General features: G+C 38.3%; 1 protein-coding gene across 2 annotated transcripts in view; it reads left to right on the top strand.

The window, feature by feature from the left end:
• Positions 1 to 452: 452 nt before the first annotated feature.
• Positions 453 to 24,718, top strand: part of DEUP1 (deuterosome assembly protein 1) — a 68,972-nt gene continuing 44,706 nt past the window's right edge. For both annotated transcript variants that reach the window (XM_019737507.2, XM_019737506.2), the window contains exons 1-4: positions 453 to 600; positions 1,809 to 1,881; positions 16,743 to 16,914; positions 18,378 to 18,473. In XM_019737507.2, the coding sequence (XP_019593066.2) occupies positions 1,835 to 1,881; positions 16,743 to 16,914; positions 18,378 to 18,473 (315 nt within the window). In that variant the 5' untranslated portion in view covers positions 453 to 600; positions 1,809 to 1,834. The remainder of the gene's footprint in view (positions 601 to 1,808; positions 1,882 to 16,742; positions 16,915 to 18,377; positions 18,474 to 24,718) is intronic.

Here is a 24,718-nt window from a genome sequence, read left to right as displayed (position 1 = left end):
ATTTCAAATGTGGGTGAGAGGGCGGAGGGCCAAGGGGATTTAAAGAACTTGGATGTAGATTCCACCTCCACTCCCCGCTGCTTACACTTTGTTCCTTCATTATTTCCTTCCTTCCTTCATTCAACAAATATTTCTTGGACCCCCGTTGGATGCTGGACACCGGGCTAGGTAGTGAGAGCCACAGAAAGGAAAGGACCCGGAATGTGGTCTCAGGGAACCCTTCGTCTAGGGAACAACCAGGCTTAAAACTGCGGGACCACGAGGTCGCGCTCGAGTGGGTGGTTTCCGAGGCCGGGGAGCCCCCGCACGGCCTCGCCCGCCGACGCCTCCCGCGGGTTAGCCTATCGCCCCACCCCCGGGCCCCGGGGCTGCGAGTTTGGTCCGCGTCCCCATGGCAACCAGTGGCAAAGCGGCGGCCTGGCTGCTGGCCCGGAAGGTGAAGCCGTAACGGCTTCGGTGGCCACGCAGCGAGCGGGCCGGACGGCGGGAACGTGGCGGGGACGGCGGGGCCCCTCGGGGCGGGCGGGAAGGGCGGTGCCCGGGAGTTTCTGCTCCCGGGACCTCAGACGTCTTGGGAGAGCGCGGCGCAGTGTGATGCAGGTAACCCGCCCGGCGTCCCCGGCTTCGCCCCCAGATCTTCGTCCTGGCCCCCTGGCGGGGCTCGCTCAGGAGGAGCTGGGGACCACAGCGGGTCGGCGGCTCCACGGAGGCTGGCCTTGAACCCTGCGTGGGTCTGGACTAGGAGGTCGGGGTCGGGGTCGCGGTCGGGCGACAGGTGGGGAGAGCCTGGGATACCAGAATGGTCCTTGCAGAATCCAGAGCAGAGATTCTACCTAAATTAGACGGTCTAGGTTCTAGTTGTGTGGCCCTGGGCAAGTCACCTAGCTAGTCCGTGCCTCAGTTTCTCTGATGTTAAAGTGAGGGAATTCAGAACCTGCAAAACGAATGGATACTTCTGTCCGTCGTTCCCCATCCCTGCTCCTCGCCCATCTTCTACACACACAATTCCAGGGTCTCTCTTAAATCCTTTGATTTGAGAGCGGTGAGAGCCTAGGTGTCTTCCTCCTCTTCTTTTTACCATTTTGAATGCTATTTCATTGACTTTCATTCAGTAAATCAGAGTTGAAGTCCTATTCAGTTTGTCCGTTTATCCTCATAGATGATTTTTCAGTTAAAATTTTGTTACTGGGAAAAACTTTTTTTTTTTTTTTAATTTAGGCAAGCACTAACACCCCTATTTTGTCAAACGGGTGAACAGGTGCCCACAGAACCATTGAGAAATTGTGAATTTTCTATTTTTAGAGAATTCTTAGGCTTTTTGGCCTAAATATTCAAGGTATTCATTCTAACAAAACCCAGGAAGGGCCAAAGAAAGAATTTACTCAAATAAAGGCAAACTTTTAGAGGATCCACAAGAAAGGAAAGTTTGCGAGCATTTAGATGGAACAACTTTTGAATAGGAATTCTGTTTTACTCACCTCATGTACTGAGCACTTTTGCAAAGTACCTGGCACCAAGCCGTTGCTCAATACAGTGAATGAATGTTAATTTGAGTCAGTACCACATATTTCAACTCATCATTAAGCCAATTCATAAATGCGTGGGGATACGGACACACACACACACACACAGAGACAGACATGTGCAAGTTTCTACATTTTGTAGAACCAAGAGTTACTCCATTCAGAAAATGGAGTTTGCCAGTAGCAAAACGAAATGGTTTGCCAGTAGCAAAATTTTCTTTTTTTATAGGTTACTAAATGTAAGCATTTTCGGAATCTAGACCATTTTTCTCCCATTTTTCTCAGATTAAAAATCAAGAAATTTAAACCAGATGCAGCAGTTTCTTGACATGGAGAACCAAGCCCATAATACAGTGGGGTAAGTGCTGAGAAATTTCTATTTAATAAGTTAGAACTTAACTATGTTAGAAATTCCCTGACGATACAGGAATTTTGAAATTCAGTATTAATAGAAGAATGTGCCAATTATTTTGGTGAGGAGGGTGGGGTAAATGCAAGTGACTTTAATTAAGAATCTATAGTTTGAGTCTTTCAAATTTTGACTATAGAGCTGCACACAAAAATCACCATTTTCCAACTCTTAGTGAGTTTTTAAAAATATTTTTAGGGTGATGGGTGCCCACACTGGCCCCATGTGCTCTTAGGTTTCCACAGTGAAGCAGCTACTGGCCTGCTTGCTCCTCTCTTGTTGCACCAAGTGTCTGAGCATCCCCCCACATTTGCCCTGAAAGCTGAACTCAATACTTAAACATAGCCTCAAAACAGATCTAGCTCCTCAAAACAGCAACAAGAACTGGATATTTTACCAAAACTTTCATGAAGAGATAAGGAATAGAATTTGGATAGCATTTGCCATTGTTCAGAATTAAATTCCTTCTCACAAATATCTGTCCCCACCCCTTCCCTGCCAGCAACACCACAAAGGTTTCTCTCCCTATTGTTTTATTAGCCAACTGGCCACTGGTTGACGCCAGAGCTGGGCAGGGGAGGTGGGGCAGTGTGTAGGTAGGCGTGGCACTATAGTGCCTAATCTTGACTGACTGACTTTGCACTAGTCAGACCACTGCAGATGTCTCACTTTCAGTTTTTCTGCTCAGATCATGACTTTAACATCAGGCTAAAGGCAAGCTGCCCAAGTCTCGATAATAATAGCTCTCACTGTTTTAAGTCCTCCTGCACTCTCCTCCTGCCCTGTTAGGTATTGTCATTTCACAACTAAGAAAATTGAGTACATTAGTTATAGTCTAAGTTCTTGTAACAAAGAGACCCCAAAATACAATGGTTTAAATAAGACTGAAGTTCATTTCTGTTTCCTGTGCAAGCCCAGAGAGAAGCAGACCAGGACTGGTAGGGCAGCTCTGCCATCCTCACTGCATGATTTCCACCTCTGGGCCCAAAGTGATGGCTTCAGCTCCCACCATCATGACTGTGCTCCTGCCAGAGCAAAAGGGGAAGGGCAAACGGAGAGCTTAAGACCATTCCTTTTAGGAGTATGACCTTGAAGTGGCAGGCCTCATTTCTGTTCACTCCCTATTGGCCAGAACTTAGTGCCAGAGCTACAGCTAGTTGCATGGAAGGTGGGGAAATGTGGTCTCTAACTGGGCAGCCACATGGCCAACTAAAGCTTAGCAGTTGTATAATAAAAGGAAGATAACAGATATTGGTGGACAGCTAGCAGCCTCTGCCACATTGAGCTCAGAAATGTAGAAAAAAGAGAAATAAAGCAGGACCTTGCCCCAGAGTATACAACTGGTTAGTGGAGGAACTAAGATTTGAATTCAGATATGTGTGGTGCCAATCCCTGCATTCTTTGCTACATTGGAAATGGATGACAGTGAGATACAGGGAGCAGCATACCTAGTATCCGTAGGAGAGCCAGGGTAGGATTCTGGATTGAGCAGGTGTTAGGTCCGTGGTGTGACAATAGCACAGAGGGCTAAGATGCAAATTGAAGGTCTCCAACCTAAGGATGGGTACCAGATATCACTTCACGCCTGCAAATCTGAGGCCTTGGAGACTGATATTTCTCTTCATTCATTCTTTGGGGGGGGGGGGGGAGTATGGAATACTGAATGTTTGCCAGGCATAACACTAAGCTCTATGGTTTATACAAAGATCATTAAGAAACAGACCTTAAAGAATTTAGAATTTAGTAGGCAACCATAGAGTTTATTTGGGTGCAACATAGTTAGAAACCAGAAGTGAATGAGAATTACTGGAGATTTACATGAGGAACTACTCAACTCCTCACAGCAGACATGGGACCAGACGTCATCTACCATGGTCTCCAAAGCATGGAGAACCAGGTTGGCTTTGCCTCTGTCCCCCATGCTGTTGAGAAATACATAAAAATCTAGTTCATGAAGACAGTCAAACCTCATTCATCAGGGACTTGTTATATACTTATCAAACCATGTCACCTACATACACAGTAATGTTTTGTAGAGCAACTTTCATTTAACAAACATATTTGTAGAGTCTACTAAGAGCCAGTCATCGGTCAAAGCACCAGGAAGGTAGCAACGAACAAAATAGAGACCACTGCTCCAAGGCGCTTACATATTAGTGGGAGAGATAGTGGGAGATAGAAACATGTTTCATACAGTGATTTAAAGAAAACAGAGCAGGCTAAGGAGGAGAGGAATAGAATGTGAATGGGGTGGTCAAACAAGGATTCCCTGGGAAGGTGCCATTTGAGCAAAGATTATTTCTGGGTCAACAGAGTTCCAGAGAGCAGGAACAGAATGTGTAAAGGCCTAAGGTGGGGGAAGCTTTTACACAGATCATTTATAATGTGGGTGAATCATTATTCTCTGACATGTGGATTATAACAGGGTTTGATTTTAATTTATCCATGATTTCTCAATTATAGGTGTTTGTATTTGTGCCATAATAATCAACATAAACTCCTTCTAATCGAAACAGTCATACTTAAGTGAGTCTGTCCTTTTTATTTGTTTTTAGAGTGTGTGCCCAGAACATAATTAAAAATGAATAAGTGATCTATTTTTATTGGCCTTTTAAAGAGAACCAGGTCTAGATATTGCTTTGTTTTTGTTTGCTTATTCATGAATTTCTACTCATTATTTTGTCCTTTCATGATTTATTTTACTTATCTTGTTCTTCTGATGTTTGAGTTGAAAAATATGGTCCAGTTATTTTCGTGATTCCTGGATTTCATAATTTCTTTAAGTAATAAAAGCATTAAAGCTAAAGTTCCTCCTGAACACAGCTTTGCTGGGGACCATAGAATTAGAGTTCCCTCTGTCATTTTCTAAATAGCCTCGTATTTCAATTTTGACTTGCGCTTTGACTCGAGGGATATTTAGGAGATGTAACTTCAGGGTGGGGAGGTAATTCTTTTTGTTTTTACTTTCTGATCCCCTTACCACCGTGGTCAAAGAATATGGCCAAGGGGATACTTCAGTTTCATTAATATTATTGTGATCTAGTGGATGACCAACTTCTATAAATGTTCTTTTGGGCATTTGAAAACAAATGTATGTTCTCTATTGGTTAAGTAAAAAGGTTAAAAAAGTTATGTGTATATAATCAAACCTTTAATTATTATTATTGTGTTTAAATTATGTTTTTCAAATCCATTGTGGCTTTACTTTTGTCTATTTGATTTGTCAAATTTTTAAAAAGGTCTTTACTGTAATTGTGGTTTTGCCCAGTTCTTGTATTTCAGTTTTTGTTTTACATTTTTCAGTATTCTGTTGCTCAAAGTATTGAGACTCATGGATGCTATATCTTCTTGGTATATTATGTGATTTAGCATTATAAAATATCTCACAAGTATAAGTTAAGGTTTCTTTGTTTATGTTCTACTTTGCCTGGTACTAATATTGCCATCTCTGCTTTCTTTTTAATTTACTTTAGTCTGTAATATACTTGTTCATCCCCTTATTTTCAGGCTTTGTTTTTATATCCCTGTATTTTCACTCTTTTTTAAATATCATATTGTGTCTCTTGTAAATAGCCTATGGTTAGATTAAAATATATATACCTCAATTGGAGAATCTTTGCCATTAAAAGATCATCAATCTGATCATTAATAGGCCAATACAATCATTAATATGTTAACATTTGATTCCTTTTGCTTTCCCAACATTTGCTACTTTGATTTAGTTTTCTTTTTCTTCTTTTTCTCTTAGAAGTTCTACATCCTATTTTATAAGTTGTTAATTTACATTTTTCACAAGCATTTTAAATTTGGATTTCTCTTTTGGCACCCTGAATTTTAACTGTGACTTTGACCTCCCTCAACCCTAATAAGACTTAACCTTAGCCTTTCCGCCCCATCCCCTTATCCCACCTCCAAAAAATAATCTGGGTTTTTAGTTCCTGGTTGCTATTAATTTACATATAAATCATTACATACAGCATAATGTTAATTATTATTTATTCCTCTTTTATTTTGACTCCTTTTTAACACTGTAAGTTTGTTTGTACTGATTATTACTGTTATTTGTATACAAAATCTTCCTTGTTCTTGATTTTTTAAAAAAATTCTTAAATTCATTTTTAATTTGACTAAAGTATTTCTTTAGGTAATCTTTTCATAAAAGGGAACATGACTAGTATACTTTATAACTTTTTACATGTCCATATGTCTTATTTTTACTTTCATACAAAAACTCTGTAACGTTACTCTCATAGTCTTGAAGAAGTTTGTGTTGGAAAGGCCAATGACAATCTACTCTCCCTCTCTCTCTCTTTCTCTTTCTCTTTCTCTCTTCCTCTCTCTCTTTCTCTTTCTCCATCTCTCTCTTTCTCTCTCCATCTCTCTTTCTCTTTCTCTCTCCATCTTTCTCTTTTTCTCTCTCCCTCTCTCTCTCTCAGAGTTGTTGTTGTTGTTGTTGTTGTTTTAATTTCTTTCTTTTTAATGTCTGGAGGTTTATATGTTTCTTTTTATCCTTGGAATTTACAAATTTACTAGGGTAACTTTCTAGGTACGGATCCTTTCTCCATAATTCTTCACAGCATTTGGTGAACACCTTTACTCAAAAGATTCAAATCTCTTCAGCTCTTTGAAATTTTCTTCTATTTCTTTGTTTAATAAGTCTCCACTGTCTTCTTTCAGTCTCATCTCCTAGAACACCTATATCTTTTTCTTTTCTTTCATAACTTCCATCATTCTTTTTTGCTCTATTTGCTGGAGGAATTTCTTGAGTTTTCTAATTTTTATTCCAGCAATGATTATATTCTGTTTCTTTTTTTACTGCCTCTATTGAGATCATTAGTATTGGCAACCATGTTTTTATTTCCAAGAACTTCTTTTTTGTATGTTTATTTGGTTATTCCTTTTACATTCTAAATCACTTTTATTTTTTTAAGTGTGTTTTTCCAGGACCCATCAGCTCCAAGTCAAGTTGTTGTTTCAATCTAGTTGTGGAGGGCGCAGCTCACGGTGGCCCCTGTGGGGATCGAACTGGCAACCTTGTTGTTAAGAGCACTGTGCTCTAACCAACTGAGCTAACCGGCTGCCCCTCTAAATCACTTTTTAGTCAATGCAATATCCCCTAGACTCATTAAAAATATGAATAAGAATTGTTTGAAATTATCTTGATTCTTATATCAACTCCTTTACAGTCATTTTGTGGGTGCGACTCTGGTGTTTCTCCACATCCTTCAATTTGTGCCTCTCCCCAAACCCTAAAATCTGCTTTCTCCTAGCCCCACCTTTCTTTCTCCTAGCCTCAGCTACTCTAAAAGAGAATTCAAACAGGTTTTCCAGAGAAATCTGTCCACCAACTACAATGCAGCTGCAACTCCCTGAGGTCTCAGCATAGCCACCAGCCAATCAATATATTTAAGATTATTAAAGCTTATATTTAATAAACTTATCTCTGAAGGTCATTTCTAAATAACAATTCCACAAATTCATTGAGCAATGCTGAGGTCAATGAAACGTACATAAAGTCCCGAAATATATGAATTCTGGAGTGCTGTTTTTAAAAATGTCATTTTCCTTGTAGAGGTGGATGAACATATGGATTATTTCTTTCAAATATATTTTCTACTTGAAAAAGAACAGTTAGTTGCACGGTTACACAGTTTAAAAAGTCATTTGGTTCTTTATCGGTTACCAAAAAACAGCAATCTCCTGTTCCCTCCTTAGTTTTCCACTCCCCAGAGGCATTTTATTTTTGGCTAATTCTTTTAGTGTTTACCTCCATATCTCTAAATAACATGCTTATATTGCTACTTCTCGATTTTTCAGTTTTAGACATTATCTACTGATGTACACAATGGTTTTCATGCTCCCAACCACACACACACGCGCACACACAGACACAGTCACACACACACAGTCACAAACACAGTCACACACACACAGTCACATATACACAGTCACACACACACAGTCACACACAGTCCCACTTCCTATTCCTCCGTTCTCCCAGTACACCATGATTTTGGTTGGATCAATATTCTGTTTGCCTTGCTATGACGTTATAAATGCTCTTCACCTCTGAGCCATATAGTTGTATACTGTTATTACTTCTTTTTTTTTTTCCTGTATGTTTGTTTTGGCTGGAGTTAATAACTCTAGTATCTTAATTATAACATTTTTGAAGTTTTCTTCTTTTTGCATAATTTTCTCCAATAAATGTCTTTGTTTGTATTTGACCTAGTTGTGTGAACTGCTTTCTTCAAATGGCTGTGATGCCTGACTGCTTGCTCCTATTTAAGGAAGAGTGGTAGAGTGAGTTGAAAGCTGACAGGAAGCTCCAGTGTACATGGCGGGACTCATTGGCGGGGTCTCCACTATCGGGTCATCAGTCTAGTCTCTTTCAGTTTTCAGTCTCAGGCTGATCAGAGCCAGAGAACAGTCTTTTAAATTCTCCTGCTTGGAAAGTATAAGTTGGGCAGCTAGCATTTACCCCCTACTTCCAGAAATACCTATTTGTGTTGTTTCTTGGCTTTCTCCACTGTTAGCTCCCATTACTTTTGTTCATGTAGGATTCACCTTATAGGTTAAAAATCTCCCGTTGCTTTATTTTAGTAGGATTTTTGGAAGGGAATGAAATGTGTATTTTCATCCATCTTTAACCAACTCTCATTTTTCTCTACTGAACCATTTACGCTACTTTTTATTCTGTGACTTATATCTTAGCCATTGATCTCATTCAGAGAAACTTGTCAAATCCTTCCTAAAAATCAAGGTACTGCCACAACATCTGCCATTTTTATTATCTGCCATGAAAGTCATATTTTCAAAGAACGAAGGCAGATGAACCAAAGCATAACTGCTCACATCTAAAACCAGAAAAAGCCTTTAAAGCAGTACTCTACTATGTGTGCATCTTTCTTAACCTTTAAAGTGTTCTTTCACTCTGAGATATAGGAATTGATAATCACAACTTTACTTCCCAGTTTCTTATGAGTTAAATACAGGTTTAATTCGAGTTTGTAAAAAATTCTAACGTGAGTCAACATATTGGTAGTTTAATAAATCATTGTAAAGTATTCTTTTTGCACACTGAAAATTCTTTTTAATTTGATTGATTCTCTTGCCTTCTGAATGGCCCAGACTATACCCCATCGTTCTCCTTCCACCACACTTTATCCCCACCCACCCACACAAACTCCTCTCCAGTATAATCAAATTTGACAAGTTCTAGTTTCTTGTTTATCTGTAGAAGAAGCAAAGCAAAGTAGACCTGGGGTAAAATCCTGATTTGTCAAACTTTGAAGGTAGATCCTGAAATGTTAGAATAGTGCTGAGTTATTATAGGAATTCAATGAGTGGTTTTGATTTTGAAAGGGTGTAAGGAAATTAATAAGGAAGGGAGTAGGGAGAGAGAGAAGTAGGGAGAGAAAGAGGAAGGAAGGAAGGAAAGCAAGGGAAAGATTCCTTTGAGAGAGTAATGAAGCTGTTCACTGGAAATCAGGCCAAGTGCCTTGAAGTGGTTAAGTGTGAGGGATGTTTAGGATACTGATAGCAAGTGCTGTGGTCCTCTTTTAAATAGCTTCATGACAATTTCCGTTACATTTCACACACCAGATTATGTTCTATGGCCACGCCTATGCCTAGTCCAGGGGAGACTGGGAACTGTACTTGTGTCTTTCTCTAGACACATTTCCACTCCAAATAACATCAGAGCTCTGTTAGTATGGAAGAAAGGATGGATGGATATTGGGCAGGCAACTAGCCACAAAGGAGATAAGAATAAGATACAGATTTGGAAATTATCAGAACAAGTTGGCAGTAGAAGTTTCCAGTATTCACGAAACAGTATATTTCTCAGTTTTCTAGCAGTGGAAAAACAGATTTTTTCAATGTTTGCCTAATTTTTCACTATCAGGATCCAGTGAAAGAGCTGGCTCTAGTTTTAAATAGAAAAGGGTAAAATGACTATCCTCACGTGTACTAACACTGCAGTCTCTCATCACATAGACCTTTTGGAAAGAGGGAATTTTAATTGTCTTAGCAGTTGGCTTATAGAATCCAAGCTAATGCATGTGTAGATAAACATTTGTTTATTACTAATTGTATCATATGTTTACATGTATTAATATGAAACAATATTCCATATATATGTTTATGAGGATAGTGAAGTTACTTACACTTCTAGATAATTATAAAAATTACCCTAAAGATTATTACATATTAGTGCCTGCTTATATTTTACTGTCTTCTTACCTCATTCAATCTGTGAACCAAGATCTAACTCAGAATGTGAATAGTTACTATAGGAAAAGCTTCAAGAAAAACTTTATCTTAATGTAGGTATTTTAACAGATCTTCGATTATTTTTAGAACATAAAAAATGAAATTTCAAATTTGTATGCACCTAGAATTCCGATAAAATATTAATAGGGACTTTGAAGCTATCACATTGCATTTCATGTCTATAAATGTCTTCCTTTGATGATGATGATGAAGGCTTTAGATAAAGGCCTTTGTAAGTACATTTAAGCATGCTTTTGTGGTATGGAGGGATTTATATTCTCCTCCACATCCCAACATTAAACTTATTGCAAATGGGAGAGAAGAATGTACTGAATATGAGCCATCACCTCAAATATGCAGTAAAAATAGATGTTGTAATGCTGCCAAGTCAGCAAACACTAATGAAAAGCTATTTTTAGCTATAATTGAATAATTAATTTTGAACAAGGGAAACCATGAAACTGTGACCTAAAAGTCATAAAATGATAAATCTTTCACTTTACTGTTTTAGGAGACAACTGATTAAAGAGTAAGCTAATATCAGATATATCTAAAAAAGTGGTTCTAGGCCTTCTCTTGGAGTCTCTCCCATTTGATTCTATTTATGTTTCTGGTGTGATACAGTATTTGGTTTGCGGAATAGGGTCTGTGAACCACCATGGAAAAGTTAAATTACATTTAGCATCACTAAATATATAGTAATACAACTAAGACAAATATACAGTCATACATTTTAGAATGAGTTTCATTAAAATATTTTTTAAAAGGCCTAAAATGATTGCTAATCAGCCTTCCGGAAATTCATTTTCTTAGACTTTTTCATGTTGCATGATAGTCTCTTCTTTCGCTTTTCTCTATGCTTCCCTTCCTTTCTCCCTCCCCTTTCTCCAAGATGACTTATATTTGTCTTTAAGTCACCCCTTCATTCTCCAATGCTGAACCCATCTGTATTGAGATGTCTCTTATGTCCCAAACCAAACTCACTCGTTTTTTGCTTTTTTTTCCTTACAGATCTGTTTATCCACTTCTATCTTCCAGATTGTTGATGGGCAGGCTGACCCTACATCCCAGTTTGCCGGGAACAATCACTGTTTACACCTGTTGTCCTGGCATAATTATTATTAGCGGCCCCTTCACCTTCAAAATTGTCCTACTTTGGATAACATATCACCATATGGTCACCACAACTACCTGTCTGAGAAGGTCTGCCCTTAAGAATCACCACATACGCCCATTTGTTAAAGGACTCTGGAGTAGCATATATGTCCATGTATCTTACTCCAGCTCTTTTTACTCTGAATGACCCTCCACAGTCCATTTCCCTGTCTACTTCCAACATACTCGATACTACTACCTCCATTTATGTCGTAAATTTTCTATTTTGCTCTCTCTTCATGTCCAAATTTGAAATCCAGATATTTTGACCATAGGCTCACCAGACAGGTATCTCACTCTGCAAGTCTCACTGTGCCCCCTCCCTTCTGGTTTAACGCACTTTGACCTCTAGCCTGACCTCACGTCCCTTCTGTTGTGATTGCTCCCAAGGATAAGCCAAATAGTAAGGGATGTAGTGGGCGTGTCTTAGTAATATGTCAGACAATCCACCAGGTCCCAAAACCTGGAAGACTCAGTGAATCTTTTTTTGTTGTTCTTTAGCTCCTCAGTCAACTTTCTAAAATTGGAATAATAATACCTATTTGATGCGATGGTGTGAGGAGCCACAGGAGGAAGTACAGGAAAGTAATTAGCATAGTGTTAGCCAGCATTTGACCAAAGAAAGGAATATCAATAATGTTAGTGCCCAGCTCTGTGAGGCGGCTAGAAAAAGCCTTTGCATTTTATTTTAAAGTTCACTAGACTGAGAAGCAAATATTGACACTGCTGAGACAGCTGCTGCTATTAATTATCTCTTAAAACTTAAGAAGGGAAGACATACTAGAAGATTGGACAATTGAATTTCGAAAGGGGATATTAAATTTGGAAAAAAAACTGAGTTTGATGTCTAAATAAGTTTGACTAAATCTTAGAGATTACGGGTGGTTTGTGAGCATCTGGAAGAGGGAGCAGTAGCCACCGGGACGCAGCAGGGAGGCGCCCTGACCATTGCATGTTAGACCAGCCTTGGTTCACGGGGCCAGTATGCTGGTGCACCAGGGAACGTACAGAAAGAGTGGTATTGGGGCCTTGTCATGGTATTTTACAGGGCTTTTCATGACATTTCTGTGGGGGGAAAAAAGAAAAAATATTGTAAGGTTAATTAAGTGGATTAGCATCTGATTATCAGAAAAGAAATAATCAATGGACCCCTGTAACACTCTAGGGCTTGGTAGTAGAATGCCGTAAGGCTCTGTCCTCCATCCTGCCCTTCATGACATTTTACAACCCCTTGTATGAAAAAAACCATATGTATTATGTAAAACAAGTACTGCTTATCAAATCGGCAGCTTACACAAACCTGAGAGATCCACTGAATATGATCTCTGACAGAACTAGAATCCCAAAATAGAAGCTCAGATGTTACCTCCTTGAGGAAGGCTTCTGTTACAGCCCATCCTGTCCGAGTCTATATTCAGTACCCCTCCTCTCTGCTCCCCAGAGACCTGCGTGTATTCCACAGCCTCTCATTGCACCTGCCTACCTGCCTCGCAAGTCTCTCTCTACGCACAGGCACTTGGCCTTGTGTCTCCTGTCTTTCCAGTTCTCCACACAGCACACAGCAGTCGCTTAAAGAGTGTTTGCTTCATTAAAGGACAACTGATGGCAGCCCACACTGAAAGGCTGAAACTGTCAAGCTGAAATGTGAAGCCCTGCCCTTGGAGCACCCCCAAACACCTAACGCACAAGATAGTGACTAGGGGGCTTTACTCATAGCATGTAGGAAAAAGAAATAAGATGCTTAGACCAGAATAAACTCACCTTGAAACGGTGTGATAGCACTGCTTTGCCTTCCCCCCTCCCCAATTCAAAGTTAAGGCGATCTTTATCTGCTTGAATAAAAGTATAAAGCACCTAAAACAAAGGATGTGAGAGTTCCTCTGCAAGCTGATTAGGCCATACCTACGGTGTTCAATATTAAAATTCTGAGTGGTACATTTCAAGGAGGAAATCAACAAACAGGAACTTGTACAGAGGAGAGCCATCAGGGTTACAAAGGGTCTGAAAATCTTGCCATAGTCATTCATTTTTTCATCCATTCAACAAATGTATATTAAGTATCTAGTGTTTTCCAGGCAATATACTAGGTAGTGAGTGGTAGAGAGAAAAAAAAGCCTCTATGAGCAACTGAAGGAAATACAGATGCTTGTGGAAATAAACAAAGACCACCCCAATGAGAAAAATTAAAGCATATTTATTCAGAGCTGGCTATAGCAAGGGAGTCAGCAACCATCACTTGCATTTGGCAGAGGCACAGGCAGGAAGAAGAGTGGAAAAGCTCCATAGGGAACAGAAGACATGGCTTCAGGTGTGCTCTAATTGGAGGCTGTTGGCACAGAGAAGCTGGAGGTAGGCTGACTACTAGACGCGGGGCATTCTGTGTGATTAATTTGGAGAACATATTTGGCTTTCTCCAGTTGGTCCTAAGTTGGAAGTAGAGGTCAAAATTAAGGAAGCTATCAGTCATTGAGCAAGTTCCTGACCATTCTAGTACTATTCTGTAGAGGTTATAGGTCAGTTTATTATCGTGTATTCTGGCTACTGTCTGTCTGTATGTTCAGTCTCCAATATTGAACACTGGGAAGAGAGACTGAAAAGAATCTAAAGGTACACTGATAACTGTATTCGATATATTGGTAACTGTAGTCAAGTACTTTTAAGGTCGACTGTATTGAAAAAACATTTGTTCTGAATGGTCCTAATGGATCGAATTAAGTCCAATAGATGAAAAGCTTTTTCAATATAAGTAAGAACTTTTAAAAACTCACTGCTATCTAGATGCAATCTCAGACAGTGGTTACCTGCTAAAGGAAGAATTCAGACCTAGGCTGGATGACCTCACGGCAGTGATAATGCAAAACAGATCACAAACCTTGACATGCACCAGAATCACTTGGTATGTTTGTTACTGATGCAGAATCTTGGGCTCTGTCCTAGATCAGTGTGGTATAATAGATGATTCTCTTAAGAAACATCTGTGGAAGATATGCAGACACTGGATGGGGAGTTGCACTAGATGACTTATTAAAGTCCTTCCACCCCAAGAGTCTAATATCCTAACTTTTGGATCACGCAGTCATAATGAAGAAATGAACCATTCATTCATTTATTTAACAATATTGATTGTGTAGCTTACATTACACCACACTCTACTTTAGGCTTATATTTTAATTCTATTAGCATGGTGCATTCCTGCATGCCAAGAAGATAGTGATGAAAAGAACTCATTTGTTCATTTTTCAAAGATTTATTGAGCTTTTAATATATGCTGGGGCACTGTGCTGAGCTGTGGTGTAATAGTCACGAACCAGACTGATAGAGTCCTTTTCTTTCAGATGTTACACTAGCAGAAAAAATAGACAAAATGCATTTACAGTACAGGGTAAATCCTGTTGTTATAAAAAAGGAAATGGTATAAAAACTATTCCTTTTTTTTAATTAAAGTTTATTGGGGTGACAATTGTTAGTAAAGTCACATAGATTTCAGGTGTCCAGTTCTGTAATACATCATCTATATGTCACATTGTGTGTATACTATTCTGCCATAAGAAAAGATGAAATAGTACCATTTGTGACAACGTGGATGGATCTTGAGATTATTACGCTAAGCGAAATAAGTCAGACAGAAAAAGTCGAGAACCATATGATTTCACTGATACATGGTATATAAAACTGTAAACAAAAGAACATGACAAAGAAATGAAAACTATTCTTTTTGTTCTGTTGTTTTTGCGCACATCAAAACTCCCATTATTAATAGAATTCAATCGAGTTATTTATAGAGGAGTTAGTACTTCTTTTCCTCAGATTTGTTTTAGTTTTTAAGTAAAAACTGAGAGCCTTTGGGCCTTAGCTCAGGAATGCCAGAAGACTTCAGAATGGCACTTTGTACTTAAAACCTCTCTGCTGTTGAATAAACCCTTCAAGAGGACATCCCTTGTTCAGGTTGACTCTGGGTATTTTAGAAAGTGATTCTGAAAATTCTGAATTCTTTGGGTTTTAATACCTATTTCTAACCCTATTGTAATGGAGCTAATTTGTACTATATATTTCAAGCAAGTTCTTATTCAAAACACCGTGTCTTCTGCTGTGTGATATACAGAAAGGAGCTTAAGATGGGAAGCAGCTGCTTACAATCTAGTTCTGGCTCTTCCACTGATTAGTATATGACTTTGAACTCAGTGGGCTGCAGTTTTTCAAAATGCTAAATGATCCTTAATTAGCCCTAAAGTTCCGGTTTTGCGAAACTAAATGAAAGAAAAGTCATTCTGCACCTGCCTCTCCTCCTGCCTTCCTCCCAGCTACACAAATATATTAGAAACTCCATCCCCATCATTGAATGGGTACTGATATCACTTGCTTTTCTAATCTGGACATGTGTCTGCTCCTTAGGCTGCATCCTGCGCCTTCAACATCATCTGCTTATCCAGTCTGAATGACTGAACTGTGCCAGGTCCCTGGAGAATGCCTCAGTTTCTCTGAAGGAGAACACAGCGCTGGGAGTACCCAGCAATCTCTCTTCTCACTTCTCTCAGTCTCTATAATTCTAGCTATTACCAAGGGTTTTGTTTCAAACGCAACAGACCCTCAGAGGCCCACGACACTGCCACCTAACTGACTAATAGTATCCCCATTGTCTAAAGACTGACATTATCTGCCCATAACTGCCTGATCAGATTCCTTTCAAATGGACAGCAGCCACATCATGCCAAGTTCCTCTTGGAGAGGATCAGGCTTGTACCCTTGAATCTGGTCCCACGTAGACCGGGCTTGCTCTTCCCTCCCTGACAGGCACGACTGAAGTCCCAGTTTGCCTGCTGTCCATGCCTCCTCCAGTTATGATAGACGTAGGTACAAGTCTATTTACACGTAAGAGCATTGAACCATTTTTTATCATTAGAATTTTTCTTAGAATTAGTCCACTCTAAAAAATGTTATTTTATTTTTTGATTGATGGATGGATTTTATTTTCCAGCTAACATTTATTGCAACATCATTTCTGACATAATTCACACAATGTGTTTTCATGTTAGCACTCCCTAGTCTATGTGAAAATTTTTGGGTGGGGGAGACCCACACGCTACCACCTGCACTAAACAGAGAATGGAGGGAGGGCAATTACTTCATCAGTGGATTGCATTATATATGACAGCAACTGTACTTTAGAAAACGTCATTTTAAAAAGTTTAATGTACACACACTGTCAGCTCTGAAATTAGCTTTTAGTTTTAATTAAAAAATGAACCTCTAGTTTTCAGACTTCTTCTAGCTAAATAATTGAACAATTTGAGGAAATGATCCATTCAGAGCAATAGAATAATTTTTCTTGTCCTCACATTTTCACTCTTTCAAAATGGATTTTACTTTTCTACAACTGACAGAGCTTCTCCTTGTGAGGCCGAACTTCAGGAATTAATGGAACAAATTGACATCATGGTGAGCAATAAAAAACTGGACTGGGAAAGGAAGATGCGGGCTTTGGAGACAAGATTAGATCTCCGGGATCGAGAGCTGGCAAATGCACAAACGTGTTTGGATCAGAAAGGTCAAGAGGTACTGAACATATGTGTCAATAAATGTAATATGTGTCAATATGTGTAATTCCTCAGACTGTGCTAACTAGTAGTTAGTCTATCAGAATACATTTTTCACTAGCATAGTTTTTATCAGGCATCAGCAATAGCAATTATTGCTTGAAAGTCTGTCACAGTGCACTAACTGTGTTCTATCAACATAAGTGACAGAGCCTAAACCCATAAAAATCTGCTGATTCAGACAGACATATAGTATCAATGCCATCTAGAACAGTAAACAGACATTCAATACATTGTTGTGAAACAAATACTGTTTGCAAGCAAAGATGTCAGTGCTTTCGCTGCTGTAGAAACAAGTAAGTGCAGAGTTGTCAAAGCTGGGTCTTTGGACAAGGCAGAGTTCAAAAACATTTGCATTTTCTAATCTACTAGAAAAATACTTCCTGAAGGAAGTGAAATGTCAAGACGTGATTGTAGGACAAAGGAGAAAAGTGTTTGGTGAAGAGTGTGTGTGTGTGTGTGTGTGTGTGTGTGTGTGTGTGTGTGTGTACCTGGGCACCCATTCAGGAGGCGTGCCCTTGGCCCCTGGGAGGCTGCCTAGGGCTGAGCTGGTGATTGTAGAAAAATGTATGAGTGTTCTCAGGCCTGCAGAGGAGTTCAGGGAAACCATATGCTTTAGCTAGACTTGTGTCTGTGAATTTTTCTTTTGGGCAAGGCTGACGAGAAATGTTTATTAATCACTTACTAAAACATCATCAGTCCACATATTCAGCACCCGTTTTTCTACCTTTATTGGCCTCTCAATGGAACTTAGTTTTTGGCATAGTTAACTATGTTATTGTCTGTCACAGTTCACTTCGTTATTGGCCTCCGGTTCCCTTCACGATACAGACAGGTCATCAGACCTGAGATATGCAAGGGGCTGGTCTCTCACTTCCATACCTGTAATGGCACAGATGTGGAAACAGGTGCTTCACCTGCTTTTTAAGCAGACAAATTGAGTAAGCCAAATCCCCAAGAATTCCTTTTAGACGTTTTTCCTTTTTGATATGTTAGTTCCTATAAAAATGTAACAATGATTCCATCATCTCACCAAAGCAGAGCTCCCACCAAAGGCAGCGGGGTTTAAAATAAAAGCTAGTGTGTCAGTAGAGATTCTGCCCCAGTAACGATGACATCAGCCTCCCCAAAGGATAACGCAAAGTCAATTCTAAACCTAAATTTAAAATGTGATGGTGATAAGGATCTTCTGTCAAACATCCATCCTGTGCTGTCCTAATGTGTACCCTGTAGAATAGTGCTAGCAATGTTTGTTTTTGGTGAGTTTAATTATTAATAGCTCTTTTCAGAAGTGCAGGAGAAATATGTATTCTTGGTTGGTTCAGCAGTTTTGTTTGCATTGCACCCCTCTTTTGTACATTTTTTCCGATTTTGTCAAGAAAAATTTAGCAAAATCAAAATTAAATTTTATTCTTAATGCAGGTGGGGTTACTTAGACAGAAGCTGGACAGTCTGGAAAAATGTAACTTAGCAATGACTCAGAATTATGAAGGACAACTACAAACCCTAAAAGCTCAAGTAAGGAGACTTATTACAATTTAGTATCACATATTTTGCTATACATATTTGACCTATAAAATTGTGTTAATTTTATTTAAATGAATTGTTTTTAATGCAAGCAGAAATTCTTGTATTTTAACTACAGGTAATATGTTTGGCCCTGTCTTTCATTATTTTATATGTATTGATTTTGTCTTTTACTACATTGTCAGCTCTGTATCCCTTTAACCATTAGCATAGTGCTTAAACTAATAGCTTTCTATTTATCAAGTTACTTCTTGATTAATTATGTGATAATAATTAGCTTTGTGAACAACAAAAAAACAAAATTAGTATTTTATAGTCATTACTCCCTAATGGGGAAGTCCTTCCTTCTATGGCAATTTAAAATATGGATGTTTGCTATTGCAAAATAGATAATTAAAAGAACAAAACTGGTCTTTATTACTTTGTTACTAGTAGGCTGTTTCCTGAATGATTGAGCTCTGTATGTGTGATAAGAGGGATAGTGATTTATTTCTTATTCATCCCTGTATTTCTCCACTGTGCTGGCAAACAAAAAGCCTTCTCTCCCTTACACAGATAACACAAGGGCAATAATCATCTGACCATCTCAGGTCTAGTAGATGATATATCCTTGCTTAACTTAGTTAATGAATCAATGGGAAATATGATTTGATTATGAAATTCTACTTTACAACCAGCTTCTTTGGAGTATAAAGATTTCATAAATGATAATATAGTTAAAGGAGCCCAAAGTAGTTAATGCTCCTCCTTAAGTACCTTTTTAGGGAGGTGACCAGCCATTAATATTGGAATATGAAACACTTGATGCCACGTAATAGGTATGACCTTATTAGACTACATCTTTAAGGCTTCCTAGAAATTTTGCCTGCAATTTAAATAGCTGCCACTAGAGGGTAGCTTGAATTATAAAATTTTATATGGTTTTTCCTTGCTAAGACCCAAAGCATTTAACAAGTCAATCAACCTTGCTTTTTCTTTAAAGATAAAGCTCTAAAATTGCAATATAAATGCTAAGACACTACAACTGTTCATGATAAACAGAGAGATCGTGATCTGGAATAAGTGAAAAACGTGAAAATTTAGATAGAAGTTAAGTACCATCTCTAAATTATATTTAACTAGTTCAGTCACTGCATACCAAATCTTTCATTTCTGGGGGTGGTGGAGGGTATGCCTGTTAAAAAGTTTGCAGCCTTCTTTATAGGCATTGAGCCATCATTTAATATATGAATCCTTGCCATTTGATGCTTTGCTTGGCTGCTGGCTAACTAACTAATATCTTTATGGAAATTTCACAGAAATTTGTTCTGTGAAACACTAATACTGAGAGTTTTTGGAAATGCTGTTTACTCCTTCTCTGTTCCTGGATATTCACAATGGATATTATTAAAGGCTGTGAGAAGTCCTGCTTTAAACAAATGCATTTAGCTTTTTTAATCTATCATTTTCCAAACATATTTGACCATGTAACCCTTTTTATTTTTTGAAGTACAACCTACTAATACTGTAGTGCAGTTTTACAATGTAAACACTGTAAACAGGTGTTTCATAGAATATACCTTGGAAACACTACATTATTGTTGAGAGAACAGCCATCTGTATCCACTGCCGTTTTCTGCTTCTCTTTTCTCCCCTGGTTACAAGAGAGGAAAGAAGAGAATTAGGGAAAGAAAGCAGAAGAGAAAGAAAGAGGGGAGGAGGTAAAAAGACAGAGAAAAAAGCACTTGACTTGGTTTACATAATAGCTAGCAATATCACTTTTTCTAACCAGAAAATGCTGTCTTATGGCAAATACACTTTTGTTGCTGCTAGCTCACTCTACGAGGTCTGATCAAAAAGTATGGTTAATGTTTAAATTTAAAAGATTTATTACAGTAAAAGACACATTTCTGTCAAATAAAAACATTACAGTGGTCCTCATCCACCTTATTCACCAGATCTGCCACTGTGCAACTTCTAGCTCTTCCCCAAAGTCAAAATGATTCAGGACATCAAGGCAGCCATGACAGCACAACTAAAGACACTCAGGAAAGAGGACTTCCATAACTGCTTCAGAAAGTGGCAAGAATGATGGGATACATGTGCTCAAAGCAAGGGGGAGTATTTTGAGGGGGGTTAATGAGAATATGTCTTTTACTGTAACAATTTTTTTTTTTATTTAAACATTCACCGTATTGTTTGATCACACCTTGTACTGCTTCCTTCTTTGAAATTCTGGGTTTATTTACAATTTCATGTTCTTAAACTATCTTAAGGATCACTTTACCACACTCTTCCTTGAGTAACTCAACTCTTTCAAAGCTTTCTTGTAAAAATTGCTTTCTTTTTTAAAAGAGGGTATTTTCTTTTCCTTCTAACCATTATAAAACTAAATTTCTAGATAGATAGATAGATAGATAGATAGATAGATAGATAGATAGATAGATAGATAGAGATACAAATGATATAGATATATATTTCAGATTTCCACTTCTGAAAAGATGGAGTAGATGTACTTTTCCCTATTCCTCCTGCTAAATGCAATTAGAAACGCTGGACATTATTTATGAAAACAATGTAAGAAGACTCTGAGAAGTGGAGAGAAGAGACAGACGAACTAGGAACTTGGGACCCAAGAAATGATATGGTGGTGAAGTCCCTGGGATTTCTTTTTGCCTTTTATGTCCAAGACTGGGTAACAGAGAAGCCAGCAACCCAAAAACTCTAGCGGGCACAAACAAACAAACAAAAAGAGCCCCAAAGAAAGCTTGCTCTTTGCAACCAAAAGACCAGGAGAAAGACAGCCTAGCAAGATTAAACACTTTTAGATGGCAATTGCGCTTCTCCAGCACAGAAAAAGACTATAGCCCCAAACCCACCCTACCAGCAGAGGCTGAGTGAACAGCCTACGTTTCCACCCTCACCAGGCTATAATGAGGTAGCCCAGGCTCCCCTGCTGGGGTGGTGTCAGAGAAGACTGAGTGAAGAGTCAGGCCTTTCATTACCACTGGGCATTAACAAGGCCCTCCCCAACCCATAGTGTCAGCGGAGACCATGTGGAGAGCCGGGACTTCCATGTTTATCTGGTGGTGATGAGGCACCCCTCCCCCTCCTCTCTGGAATGGTATCGGGAAGCCCAATGAGGAGTCAGGACCTTCACCACCCTCAGTGGTAACAAGGCCACTCACCCTCATACAGGATCACTGAAGGCTACCTGAGAAGCATAACAAGGCATCTGTGACTCTCCAATCACGGTGGTGCTAGTAAGAGACTTGTAGGGAGCCTGGGCTCCTACTCCCACTCGGCAATAATAAGGAACACCTTTCCTGGGTTACCAGCTGAGGCCAAGACCTGGACTTCCACTGCCACCTGGCAGGAATAAGGCAACATTCCATTTTCCCTGCTGTAATGTTATCAGAAGGACTGCTAAAACACAATATTTAAATAAAATCCAGAGTCTCATAACACAGTACTTCAAAATGTCCAGGTATAAATAAATAAAAAAATCACCTATCATACCAAGAACCAGGAAGACTTCAACTTGAATGAGAAAAGACAGTAAGTGATGCCAATGACAGGTTGATACAGATGTCAGAATTATCTGACAAGGATTTAAAAGCAACTGTTACAAAAATGCTTCGATGAGCAATTACAAACATATAAGAAACAAATGAAAAATTAGAAAGTTCAGCAAAGAAATAAAACTATAAAGAACCAATTAGAAATTTTATGAATGAAACATACCATAACCGAACTAAAAAATAATTGAATGCGTGGGCTCAAAAGCAGAATGGAGAGGCTAGAGAAAACTGTTAGTGAACTTGAAGACAGCAAAAGAGAAACTAACCAAGCTGAACAAGATAGAGAAATAGACTAAATGAAAGTGAACCTCAGGGACATGTAGTATTATAAGAAACAATTGAAAAGTTGTGTCATCAGGGTCCCAGAGTGAGAGGAGAAGAGGGAGAGACTGAAAAAGTATTCAAAGAAGTAATGGCTGAAAATTTTCAAAACTTGGCAAAAGATGTAAATCTACAGCTTCAAGAAGCTGAGTGAAACTCAACCATGATAAACCCAAAGAAATCTACACCAAGACACGTATTAGTCAATGTTCTGAAAACTAAAAGAAAACAATCCTAGAAGCAGCAAGAGAGAAATAACATTTCTCATCTGAAACCGTGGAGGCCAGAAAGAAGTGGAACATTTTTCAATTACTGAAAGAACAGAAATGTCAACCCAGAATTCTACGTCCAGGAATTCTATGTCTAAGAATGAAGGGGAAATCGAGACATTCTCAAGTGAAGGAAAACAGAATTCGTCATGAATAGACCTGCACTACGAGTAAAGGAATGGCTAATGGAAGTTTTGTTAGCAGAAAGGAAACATTAGAGAAAGAATCTTGAAACATCAGGAGGGAAGTAAAACACTGGAAACATTTAAAACTTCCTTCTCTTGAGTTTTATAAATTGTTTGACAGCTGAAACAAAAATTAAAACAATGTCTAATGAGAAAATCCTTGAAGACAATAATGCTATAAATGGGTCAGGGTAAAGGGACATAAAGAGAAGTAAGATTTCTATAATTCACTTTAACTGGTAAATGTCAACACCAGTAGACTGTAATAACTTATGTATACATGACATAACACCTAAAGTAACAACTAAGAAACTATACAAAAAGATACATTCAAAACACTATAGATGAATCAAAATGGAATTCTAAAAATGTTCAAATAACCCATAAGAAGACAAGAAAACTAAAACAGAGAAACCAAACACTGGAGAACAAACAGAAAACAAAAACAAAAGTCAGGCTTATGCCCTAACATATCAATAATCACATTAAATGGAAATGGTCTAAAAATGAAGATTGACAGAGTAAATAAAAAAATATGACACAACTATATACTCTGTTCCAGAAACTCATTTCAAATACAATTGTATATGTAAGTTGAAAGCAAAAATATAAAAGAAAAATACCATGCAAATATTAATCAAAAGAAAGCAGAGGTGGTGCCAAGATAATTCAGTAGGGAAGAACAGTCTTTTCCACATACAGTGAAGGGATAACTGAGTATCCATATACAAAACAACTAAGTTGGACCCCTACCTAAACCATAGACAACAATTAACTCAAAATGGTTCAAAGACCTAAGAGTGAAAAGTAAATCTGTAAAACACTTAGAAGAAAACATAGGAGTAAATCTTTGTGACTTTGGATTAGGCAATGGTTTTTTAGATTTGGCACCAAAAGCACAAGAAAAATTAGACAAATTTTACTTTATCAAAATTGAAAAACCTGTGCTTCAAAAGACACCATCAAGAAAGTAAAAAGACAACCCACAAAATGAAAGAAAATATTTGCAAATCATATATCTGATAAGCGACTAGTATCCATAATTTAAAAATAACTTACCAGACAACAATAAAAAGACAAATGAGCAAACTTAAAAATGGACAAAAATATGAATACACATTTCTACAAAGAAGATATACAAATGGCCAATACGCACATGAGAAAGTGCTTAACATCATTAGTTGTTAGGGAAATGCGAACCGAAACCATAAGGAGATACCCTTTCACACCCACTAGGATAGCTATAATCAAAAAGATGGACAATAGCAAGTGTTGGTAAGGATATGGAGAAATCGGAACCCTGTACATCACCAGTGGGAATGGGAAATGGTACAGCCACTTTGGAAAAAAACAGTTTGGAAGTTCCTTAAAAAGTTAAACTTGGAGTCTCCATATGACCCAGCAATTCTATTCCTACATATATACCCAAGGAATAAAAATATATATCCACACAAAAACTTGTATACAAATTCTCATAGCAGCATTTTTCATAATATCCAAAAAGTGGAAACAACCCAAATATCCATCAATTGTTGAATGGATAAACAATGTGGTATATCCATGCAATGGAATATTATTCAGCCATAAAAAGGAATGAAGTATTGATCCATGTTACAATATGAATGAACCTGGAAAGCATTATGCTAAGTGAAAGAAGACAGACACAAACAACTATATATTGTATGATTCCGTTAATATGAAATGATCAGAATAGGGAAATCAATAGAAACAGAAAGATTTTAGTAGTTGCCAGGGGTTTACGGAAGGAGGAAATGTGTAGTCACCATTACTAGGTATGGCATTTCTTTTTTCAGTGATGAAAATATTCTGAAATTAGATAGTGTAATGGTTGCACAACTTCGTGAATATACTAAAATACAATGGATTGTATAAAGGGTGAA

Source organism: Rhinolophus sinicus, linkage group LG06, assembly GCF_036562045.2.
Source record: "Rhinolophus sinicus isolate RSC01 linkage group LG06, ASM3656204v1, whole genome shotgun sequence".
Lineage (NCBI taxonomy): Eukaryota > Metazoa > Chordata > Mammalia > Chiroptera > Rhinolophidae > Rhinolophus > Rhinolophus sinicus.
The sequence above is the reverse complement of the archived record's forward strand: the minus strand, read 5'-3'. Positions and strand labels throughout refer to the sequence as shown.